The sequence below is a fragment of the Anolis sagrei genome, chromosome 6 (genome assembly GCF_037176765.1).
Source record: "Anolis sagrei isolate rAnoSag1 chromosome 6, rAnoSag1.mat, whole genome shotgun sequence".
NCBI lineage: Eukaryota > Metazoa > Chordata > Lepidosauria > Squamata > Dactyloidae > Anolis > Anolis sagrei.
In genome coordinates, this window is record NC_090026.1 from 24,533,962 (window position 1) to 24,545,638 (window position 11,677).

General features: G+C 40.6%; 1 protein-coding gene across 1 annotated transcript; it reads right to left on the reverse strand.

The window, feature by feature from the left end:
* Positions 1 to 6,036: 6,036 nt before the first annotated feature.
* On the reverse strand, positions 6,037 to 11,382 carry LOC132778005 (erythroblast NAD(P)(+)--arginine ADP-ribosyltransferase-like). Its single transcript, XM_060780593.2, has 4 exons — positions 11,167 to 11,382; positions 8,659 to 9,367; positions 7,822 to 7,857; positions 6,037 to 6,707 (listed from the first exon to the last, which is right to left on the reverse strand). Exons 1-4 carry the CDS (start codon positions 11,224 to 11,226, stop codon positions 6,694 to 6,696), a joined length of 819 nt encoding a protein of 272 aa, XP_060636576.2. The 5' UTR covers positions 11,227 to 11,382; the 3' UTR covers positions 6,037 to 6,693.
* Positions 11,383 to 11,677: the final 295 nt, after the last annotated feature.

An 11,677-nucleotide genomic window follows, 5' to 3' on the forward strand; every position in this document is an offset into this window, starting at 1 on the left:
GGGACCTGATACCTATCTCTAAATATTTGAAAGGATATTATATGAAAGATGGAGCAAGCTTGATCCTAATGCTCTAGAGAATGAAGCATGGAACCATGGATTCAAACTACAAGAGATGCCACCTAAACATTAGGAGGAACTTTCTGGCAGTAACTGACAGTGGAATATGCTGCCTTGGAGGGTGGTGGAAGCTTCTCTGGAGGGTCTTAGGGCCCTTCCACACAGCCATATAATCTAGAATATCTAGGCAGGACATCCCAAAATATCTTTGAAATGGAATATATGTCAGTGTGGACTCAGAATACCCCATTCAAAGCACATATTGTGGTAGTTCCTGCCTTGATATTCTGGGTTATACGGCTGTGTGGAAGGGCCCTATGAGACTGGATGATCAGCGGTCAGGAGTGCTTTCACTGTGTCCTTCCGCAAAACAGAGGGATGGACCGAAAGGCCCTTGTGGTGATTAGGTTTAGCTAGAGATATTCATCAAATAGAATGTGACATGTGTGGAGGGAAGCAAGAAACCATACTGATAGATTGCAAATGCTTTCAATCAGATATGAATTCTTTCTCTTGGTCTTCTGTATCCTTACATTGAGTTTTGCTATGAAATACATGATAAATCAAGAGCAGGCAACATTTGGCCCTCTGTTCAAATATTGTTGGACTGTGCAGTTTCCAACTTCCCTCATTGTGGCCTATACAGACTTGGGTTGAGGAGAATTTCACAACATCTGGAGGTCCCTCCACATCATTGGCGGGGAAGTATAGATATGCTATGTTAATTGAGTGAGGGGTAATGCCATGATGGGGTTTTGAAAAAGCACTTTGGCAGCTCCTTTTAAAGTTTGGACTATACACAATAATGGACTTACTGCCCCACTGACGTTGAAGCCAACATTGGGTCTGTCTAATTTTCCCTGATTTCCTTGCTCAAGATAGATGTATGAAGCTCAAGAGACAAATAGATCTTCATTATATAGCATTGGTTATGAAGATAAAAAAAGAAGCCCCTGGTGGTGCAGTGGGTTAAAGCGCTGAGCTGTTGAACTTGCTTCCGAAAGGTCGCAGGTTCAAATCCAGGGAGCGGCATGCGTGCCCGCTGTTTGCCCAGCTTATGCCAACCTAGCAGTTCGAAAACATGCAAATGTGGGTAGATCAATAGGTGCTGCTCTGGTGGGAAGGTAATGGAACTCCATGCAGTCATGCTGGCCACATGATCTTGGAGGCGTCTATGGGCAACACCGGATCTTCGGCTTAGAAATGGAGATGAGCACCCTCCCCAGAATTGGGGGTATTGGGGTAATGATACAAAAGGTTTGCTAGGCTAGACCCTCTTTCACTCAGACTCAGCCCCCCCCCCCTGAAACTCAGCCCTCCCCCCGAAACCCCCCTGAAAAACATTCAGCCCCCCCCCCCCCCGCGAAACGAAATCCTGGCTACGGGCCTGCCTCTTATGCTAAAGGGACAGTGCAGTCTCTTTAGCATAAATGAAGATGAACACCAACACCTAGAGTTGGACTCAACTGGACTTAATGTCAGGGGAAAAACCTTTACTTTTAACCTATCAAAAGAAGGAATGCTCCAAACTGAAAGGCCTTAACTAAATATTAAAATTGTTCAGAAACAATTATACAAAAACTCCCATCATTCTGTATTTTAGTTAATTTCTGGCTAGTTAGCCTATGTTTATTGTAATAGAATAGTGTTCTAAAGGGTGTTATAGTGTCAGTGTTGCATTGTTGGTTTAGATTTAACTTCATATAAATATAGTAAGAGCTATCAAACTATCTACATGTATCCACAGTCTAGCCAGGAATATATCACCCATGAATGCAGAAATCTTACTATATTAATAGATATAGGATTTTTTCTTCTTTATCTCAGCTTTAGTTTTCTCTTATTTTGGTCTGTTTATTATTTGTTGTGACTAGTTATTGTGAATTAGACAGTATGTTTTAAAATCCGATTAATACAAACTTTTGTAAAACTCTCATCTTAACTTTGCCTATAAATTATGTTTACCTGAATGCTATCCTTCCTGTTCAGCACTAACTCCCAATGGGATATCTCTCCAAAGAACAAAGCAACTGCAAGGCCAGTAATTATATGTAATTGCCACAGGCAGATCCAGCAAGGTGCTTAATTAGATGCCAGATCAGGCATGCAAACTAATTTTGAAACAAACTTTGCCAAATAGCTGATTGTCAGGTGCTGCAAAGTAAAGAGCGGCTCTGGACACATCTGCTGCCTTACACACATAACAGTTTAATAATATCAACAAGAAACTGTCACAGCTGACGGCAAAGGGAAGCTACAGAAACACATAGTTGCCTTGCCAGGGAAAAAAAGTTTCAAAGTTTTCCTTGGCTTTGGCTGATTTCTCATGCAATAGCTTTAATCCAGTCTTCAAATGGCACTACTTTTTGATGCATATAAGTGTTTTAAGGAAACTATAAGTGCTGCTGCTATATTCAAAGCCCAGTTTGACAGATTAATCAAAGTGGGGACTGCTTTAAGCAGTTTTGCTATTAAGTAATTTCTCTAAGTAATTAGGGCACATCTACACTGATCATTTAGGGCAGCTTGAAGGCAGCTTGAAAGTACAGTGGTTAGATAGTGCTCACCATGAAACTGCACCGCAATCACTTTGCAGTTGGCTATTAGGAATTCTGGGAATCCAAAACACATGGATGGCTGAAGTTTGCTCATACCTACTTTAAGGGCTTTTAACTGACATAAACAAAGTTGAGGAATAGTCTGAGATCCCATCTACACTGCCATATAAATTCCAAATTATCTGCTTTCAACTGGATTATATGGCAGTGTAAAATAATATAATCCATTTCAAAGCAGATAGTCTGGATTTTATATGTCAGTGTAGATGAGGCCTGAAACAGATCCCTTAATGTGCATCAGTGCTCTCTAGCACAAACCACATTGCACAACAAAATTGACTGCAGAATGTGAAAAACTGCTGATCTGCACACACGCATTCTGTCAAGTCGTGGATACTATAGATCCTGGAACCTGTTCGAGGTCAGCCTCTGCCATGCATGCAAACACCATCCAGCTCCCAGACTCGTTCCAGGACTTGCAATGTAATCATGCAATGTAAAACCAATTCCTTCTATGCTAATTTCATGCTTGATATAGCACCTCATCACATTTTTAGCATCCTAGTATGCAGTGGTGCAGCGGGCTAAACCGCTAAGCTGCAGAACTTGCTGACCAGAATGTCAGCAGTTCAAATCCATGGGATGGGATGAGTTCCCACTGTTAGCCCCAGCTTCTGCCAAACTAGCAGTTTGAAAACATGCAAATGTGAGTAGATCAATAGGTACCACTTTGGCGGAAAGTAATGGCACTTCCTGAAGTCATGCTAGCCACATGACCTAGGAGGTGTCTATAGACAATGCCAGCACTTCTGCTTAGAAATGGAGATGAGCACCACCCCCCAGAATCAGACATGACTAGACTTAATGCTGAGGGAAAACTTTTACCTTGTATGCTAAAGGGACAGTGCAGTGATCGATGGGCACACTGCCCATCACACAACATCACTGGACTTCCTGTTGAAATCCCACCCTCAACCACAGTGGAAGCATCTTTGGACACTTTCCTCCTAACACAGGAAGACACCCGTGTTGTGCTTGCTCCAGTGGAACCAACACGCTCCTGCTCCAGTTTGGTGACACTTACCCCATGCAGTGGGGGAAGCATTGCCACTCAGCAGCACACGGGGCAAGAGAGTCGTCTCACATCCCTGCTGTTTACTAAAGGCTAGCAAAATGGCACAGAGTGGATGGGAGTCCATGTGGTGAGGTCATAAGTGTTCAGTGTAGATGCGCCCTTAGACTGGCCATTAGTTTTCAGTGTATAGAAAATACTCTTTAGATAATACTATGCTTTACTATTTCATAGAATTCTACCCTGAGATCTTTAGATAGAGATAGGGATGTTGGACTATGACTCTGCAGACCGGGGTACAATTCCATGCTTGGCCATGGAAACCCACTGGGTGACCTCGGATTAATCACACACTTTCAGCTCCATGATAGGATCACCTTAGGGTCAACATAAATCAGAAATGACTTGAAGACGCACAACAATAAAAAAATAATGTATAGATAAATCAGTAGTGTCACTTTAGATTGCAGTAAGAATGTGTTGCCAAATTTGGAGGCTCTTTTTAATATAGTGCAGTAGTGAGCAAAGTGCAACTCTATGTCCAGATATAGACCCATCCAACCCAAACAAGAAATAACTTCATTGTAACAGTAATTGTTACAAGGTAGAATGGCTCTCTTTAGTTTTTTCTATATTTACAAGAAGTGCGTGTCTGTTTGTAATATAACCCAATGCTTTGTAGTTTTCTGGTGATGGAAAAATCCAGTAATTGAAAGTACTGTCTTTTCTGGCGTAGAAGACTACTTTTTAACCCAAGAAAATCTTCTCAAAAGTCAGGGGTCATCTTATACGCGAGAGTAGTATTATATGCCAAGAGTCATCTCATAGAGCGGGTGCCGAAACTTCCAATCCAGATTGGAGAATCTGTAGTTGCCACATATGGTGGGGGGAGCTCAAAAATGGCAGTGGCCACGTCCCTGCCATATGCAGCGACTGTATGGAAGCAATAAGGGCAACGCTGTACAAGTACGGTAGAAGAAAATCTATTCATCAGGATTCGTGGACTTAATGTGGTCCCAATGGTGAGGTGAAGGGGTGCCTCACAGGGAAGGTGTAAGTGAAGGGCGGAGTAAGCTGCAGGCGTCCAGGGTGCCCGAGGTATGGAAAAAAGAGATAGAGTGGCTCTGGGCCCAGAAAAACACACCTGTCTGGCCCACTCTTGTATTCTATTACTGTACCTCCTCCTCTGCCTCTCAGATCTCACTCCTAAAGGCTGTAGTGAAGCGGTGCAGGTGTGCATGTGCGAGATCTGAGAGGCAGAGAAGGAGGGACAGTAAAAGGAAAATTACCATATTGAAATCAAATCTGATGCTTTTAAATTTTTTATTTGGTTTGTGTTGGAAGAGGGGTAGTCTTATACAGCGAGTATATCCCAAACTCTATATTTTAACTGGAAATGTTGGGGGTCGTCTTATATGCCCAGTCGTCTTATATGCTGGAAAATATGGTAATTATTGTAAATATTTTAAATAACAATAAAGTAGAAGTAGTTGAAATAATTCTCATTACTTTATAAGACTGGAAACTGTGCTGGCAACTAGTTAATTTTAAAATTAATTCCCCAAAGCTCCTGCTGTTTTGAAGTTTGAAATGAACACATATGAGATACAGAACCCCATAAGAGTGATTCTACTGTAGAATTAGTGCCCTTTATTTGCTATGGCTCAATGCTATGGAATCATGAGAGTTGTAGTTTTGCAAGGTCTTTAGCCTTTTCTATCAAAGAGTGTTGATGATGATGATGATGATGATGATGATAATATACTTTATTTATATTCTGCTTTATCTCCCCAAAGGGACTCAAAGCAGATTATTCAATGCTTTTTACACAGTGAACAACAATGACATACAATACACAGACAAAGGTAAAGGGTTTCCCCTTTCATCTCTGGCATCTGGAGGCAATGCTATGCTGGAGTCCAGCTATGAGGAGATGCTATTGCTGCATTTGTCCATGCTAAGGAGCCTGTTGTCCATAGACATCTCCAATTGTGTTTGCGGGCATGTCTGCATGTCTGCATGGGACACCCTTTTACCTTCCCGTCAAGGTAGTACCCATTGATGTACTCGCACTGCATGCTTTCTAAATGCTAGATTAGCAGAAGCTAGGGCTTCTCACCAAACTATAACTCTCAGGATTCCATAACACTGAAGATTAGCAATTGAAGTGGTATCAAGCAGCATTAATTCTACAGTGTAGATGCATGTCAAGCCAACCACTGTTATTCTAAAGCAACCGCTGTTATTTTGAAATACCAATAAATATTCTCTTTTTCTCTTCCTCCTCCCTCTCTATAGCATAATACGAATAGGCATTGTAAAGTTACAGATAGCAAAAACTACAGGTTTGCTTTCAAGAAGCATTTTTATTATGTGCTGATATCAGAAGATGGAATAACTAAGAAAAAATATCTCTGTTCTATACAAAACAGTAAAATAAATCTTAAATAGATCAGGTTTATAAAAGTATTTTAAACTTGGTCCTTCAAAGTTAAATTGAAACACGTTCCTTTACTTTGTGTTTGCAGGATGTTCATCTGAGATGGCCCATTGATTTTCTGGTGTACAGCTTTAGGAAGATGAATCTTGCGTCTTGCCTTGTTTTGCCTAATATTCAACCAGTTGGGGAGAGGGACCTATAACCCTCCAGAAATTGTTGGGCTACGACTCTCATCATTCCCAAGCACTGGACAAACCGACTAGAGTGGAGGGAGATTTGAAGGGGATAAACAATGACTTTCAGCTATTTTTAAAAAACCAAAATAAAGGAATAAGGCAATCTGCCTTTGGCAATCATAAGCATAAATGTGTATTGGAGTCTTATCTTCCTACTCCCACCAGTTTGTCTCCCAGAAAGAAAGAAAAAGAATTACTTTAACAGGAACATTTGGGATCAGCCTTAGAGGCTGATATAGAAATAAAGAAAATGGAAATTTTACAGACATTCTTGTGAAGCATTAATCTTGATAGGCTGCATTCTGGAGATACTGGCAAGACCAAGCCTCACAAATACAACACTGTCAAGGGAAAGAGAGAAAGTGCAAACATATGTTAACCAGAAGTGTATGTGTGTCTAATTACAGTACATATTGAAAAATCACAGAGATTTTTTGACATCAACTGATACAATATTCACTATACCTGTAGGACTGGTAGCCATAGTTTCACATACCTACATCTAACCGTTACCTTAGAGCAGTGGTTCCTAAACTTTTTTTGACCACTTGACCAGGGACCACTCTCCAACATTAGTACCAAAAGGATTATGAATCAGTTTTTGGTCAACTTTAGATTAGGTTTGGTTCTTTGGGGTGCTGATTCAGAAAATTGCATTTGGATAGACCACATCAACTCTAGTTTCTGATGGAGAATATATGCCATCCAGTAGTCACCATCTGCTCACCCCCAGAAAACCATATTTAATAAGCCTCGGCACTATAGGCAGGTTTCGCAAGAACCGTCACTCTCATTGTAACGGTGTAGTAATGGTGAGGCCATGAACCATAGAATCATAGAATCATAGAGTTGGAAGAGACCTCATGGGCCATCCAGTCCAACCCCCTGCCAAGAAGCAGGAATATTGCATTCAATTTTTAGTTCTTGTGGACCACTGGTGGTCCATAGACCACAGGTTGGAAACCACTACCTTAGAGTCTCAGTGGAGGACCTAGCAAAATTTTGCTAGGAATTTCCTAGGTCCTCCAGTGAGAATCTATAGTGCCATCCAACAGAAGTCATTCATTTCAATAAGTTTGACCATGACACAGCCCAACAAAAATATTTCTTAGTGTCTTGGCTTTTAGACTTGTTCCTGAAGTTATCTAGGGAACTTTTAAAGAAAATTGTACTGGATAGACTGCATCAGCTCTATTTTCTTAGATATGGTTATCATTATTTTCAGATGACACTGCATCACAAAAAAATTAGAGCTGATAGGGGAAAACTGGTGTCTGGTTTTCTCAGTAGTGCATCTTGCTTCTGTTATAATCAAGCTTTAAAGTTGAGATTATCACTTTCCACAACTCTTACAAAGTTAATGGAAAAACCTGAAAATCTTGATCCCCACCTCCAAAGACTGTAAAATTCCTTCTTGTCCCTCCCCACCAGATCATATCTTATTGCTCCACACACCTTGATGGTCTTGGCAACTCTTGGCATGCTTCAAACCTATAACACAGAGAAAGAAAATTAGCTCACGCCTAGTTTTTTCAAACAGACAATCGGCTTTATCAAAAAGGAAATCCGACATTATGTCCTGCCAGTTTCACCATGCCTTGGCCCAGAAGCAGGTAAATTGTTCCCAGATACTGGGGGACTGTTTTGAAGGGGTTTTTTTACTTGTAAAGTGCCATACCCATTGATGGTGCATCATTATTATTGTTATTGATATTATTGTTGTTGTTGTTGTTGTTGTTATTTTACTGGTGATAGAACTGGTGATGTACCCTACAAATCAAAAGTTACATCTCTCATTATTATATTTTGCTTAGTTAAGATGATATTTGAGGAAGAACAGCTAGGACTTCATCCACACAGCTGTATAAAATCCATATTGAACTGGACTGTGTGGCAGTGTGGACTCAGATAAGCCAGTTCAAAGCAGATATTGTGGACTATCTGCCTCGATATTCTGAATTATATGCAGTCGTGCTGGCCACATGACCTTGGGGGTGTCTATGGACAACGTCGGCTCTTTGACTTGGAGATGAGCACCAACCCCCAGAGTCGGACACGACTGGACTTAATGTCAGGGGGAAACTTTACCAGTACCTTTATGGCTGTGTAGAAGAGCCATAACATTCCATTTCCTACTGAGAGGTACTTGCATTCTTCTATCCACCCAACCCAGGTAGGAGGGGAATCTTTGCAAGAAGATGGATGCTGAATTATAATTTTCTCCCCCCCCCCCCTCCCTCCACCACCACCACCCTATAAAACAAAAAAACGTAGTAATTCCCATTTGGTTACCTTCCCCCACAAAAATACAGTTGTGGTCACTGCAGGTTCCCACTGAAACGGCAATGATCGTCTTGTTTGTTGGGTTTTTTTCCACTGACGTGACTTTGAACACCTCGTAAGGAGGGACTAAGACTTCCTGCTCATGTTGAAAAAAGGACATCTCGCTGATCTCAATCCCCTTGCAGGTGATCAACTTGAAAAAAGTTACTGTCTGAAAGAACTGGGCTATTTCTGGATCCTCTGATGTGGAGGTGAACTGCCCAAACCGGAAGTAGCGGCCAACAGAAAATTTCACACCAGTGCCCCTGTAGACTTGCTGACAAGTTAATTTCTTCCCAAAAAATCTGGTTGCCCAGGTTAAAAGAAAATGGAGAGATTTGAAGGGGTAGGCAGCATATTCCTCTGGCCCTTTTACGGCTGTGCGGGTGGCAGAATTAAACTCCTGATAGAGTGAAGGGAATCCTAGAGTATATGCATAGAGAGCCACCTCAGAGAGTTCTTCTAAATTCCTTGGATACATCCATGTCCTATTTTCTTGCCACACAAATAGGGCTGTCGCCCAAGCTTCACTATACAGTGTAGAGGCATTTAGCTCACTTCGAAAGAGAGAGGGCAAGTGGCGCTTCATACTTGCCAAGCAGCCATCATACTGATCATCAAGGGAGGCATGTGCCATGTTCAGTTCAGCCTTCTTTTCTGACATTTCATTGTAGCTAGTCTGAAATCAATGAATAATTGCATATCATGAGTCATGCTGCCCTTTCAGAGAACAGATAAATAAATTTGCTATTTGAAAGGTTGAGTCCCTGCTATGTCAAGCAGACAAAGAAATCCCTCCATTCTGAGATGAATGTTTCATTATCATCAGCATATGGACTTAAACAGAATTTGTTTAATGAGTTAAATTAATGTATTGTTGAAGGATTTCATGGCCAGAATCACTTGCTTGTTGTGAGTTTTCTGGGCTGTATGACCATGTTCCAGAAACATTCTCTCCTGATATTTTGCCTGCACCTATGGCAGCCATCCTCAGAAGTTGTGAGTTCTGTCTAACTACCATGCCAGACTTCACAGAGAAGCCATTGAAATCCACAAGCATGTAGACATTTTCAACAGAAAAGAAGAACCATGAAAATAAACCAAATCTGGCTAGCAATACTGAAAAAAACTCTAAAACTATAACAGTAAATAAAAAACAACACTCAAAAAACAGGGGAATTCCAGACAAGGAACAATTAGGGACAGCTAATCACCTCCCAACAAAGGATTCCCCCAGACAGTAAGAAGCCAGACTTTGAAATTGCTATGCCATTAAATGCTAATCAAGGTAGCCAATTGTAACACTCACACCTACCTCAAACAGACAAGAGTTCTTTCTCCCACTAGTTATTCCACAGATATACGTATAAACCCTATTTTCCTAGTTTCCAACAGACCTCACAACATCTGAGGGTGCCTGCCATAGAAGCAGGTGAAATGTCAGGAGAGAATGCTTCTGGAACATGGCCATACAGCCTGGAAAATTTGCAACAACCCAGTTAAATTGATGAAGGCAGGGTACAGAAATGCTTAAACTGAGGGTAAGTACATGTAACAATTACATCAGTGGAAAAATGTTCAAAAGTACATAATAAGGGACATTTCAATGAAAATTGTAATGGCGACTTTCAAAATAACCCTTATAACACAATTACTAAAAATACTAAAATAACTGCAATAGTAAAATGATGAACTAATTGATAAATGTGGACTCTATCAACATTGCAGAGTTAGAGAGTTCGACACACATAAACAATCAAGACTTAATGCTATGGGATGTTGGGATTTCTACTTTTATGAGATAGCTATCCTTGTCTGTCAAAGAGTTCAGATGCCACAACAAACTACAAATTTCTGTCCATTTTCAATATTAAGTAAGAGAAGGACTTCCCTGTCAGACCAAGCATCTAATCATGCATCAATCCAGTGTTGCAACACTGGAAGCTGGACTTTGGGGTCTTGGCATGAAACGGCTGACACAGGAGCCCCATTCAAGTGTTTAGTGAGCATATAAGATAGGTGTGCACTGTCCCAAAACCCTCTACAATGAGTCTGCACCCTCAAAGGTGAAACATAATAATAATAATAATAATAATAATAATAATAATAATAATAAGTCATATGACCATTTCAAAATAGAACATGAGTAAAAAAACAAGGCAAAAGGTGAAACATATGAAACATAAGACAATAGAAAAGGTTGTTGGAGCTATGGAACTTTCTAGACGAGTGAAAACCAGTTTCCCCGTATCTCTCATATATAGAAAGCTTTCACAGTTATGGTAAGATCCACTCTTAGACACCTCCTTAGCATTGACAGGATTCCAATCTCCAGTCCTCCCATGCTGATCAACCACAGTAAATCTATTTGTCCTTCTCCAACATGAGCAAACCCTGAATGTCAACTCACCACCACCACCTTGTTCTCTCTAACTGGGTATTTTTCATTGAAAAGAGAATAAGATAGATGAGACTTACCACCACATGCAACAGAACCACGGATGTGATTAAAAAGAAAACCAAAAAAGGTCTCTCCATCCTATTACCCTAAATGAATGTCAGAATTATACAGGAGATACGGCAGGTTTTAGATTAGTGATTTCCAGGAGTCAAGTTGACGATGAAGACCAAAACTTAAAACAGGGGATTCTTTAGACAATGAAGCACTTTTCCTCCTTGCCTTCTGACTACAAACCCTTGGGACCTATTTCTAGGAGTCTTTAACACAGATAAAGTAATCAGCCCAACAGAAATAAAGCTAACTTGTGATAGCTGCTAAGGAGATAACAAGATGGGTACGATATGTGTTTCAAAGAAACGGCTTCACCATAGGATGTAGAAAACATCAGTTTATTTCACTTATCTCCAGGATGTGACTATTTCACTTTTCTGCGGAAATATCTTCTTTGCACTATAGGAGCTGCAGTCTAGTCCAAGTGATTACAAGTAGAGAGACAATAACAAATTGGAAAATAATATGTGACTCTGA

Coding starts and splice junctions, on each gene's coding strand:
- LOC132778005 (XM_060780593.2), bottom strand. CDS start 11,226: ATGGAGAGACCTTTTTTGGTTTTCTTTTTAATCACATCCGTGGTTCTG. Junction 9,368..11,166: donor TGGTTCTGTTGCATGTGGTG/GTAAGTCTCATC, acceptor CATTGATTTCAG/ACTAGCTACAATGAAATGTC. Junction 7,858..8,658: donor CTGTATTTTTGTGGGGGAAG/GTAACCAAATGG, acceptor TCTGTGTTATAG/GTTTGAAGCATGCCAAGAGT.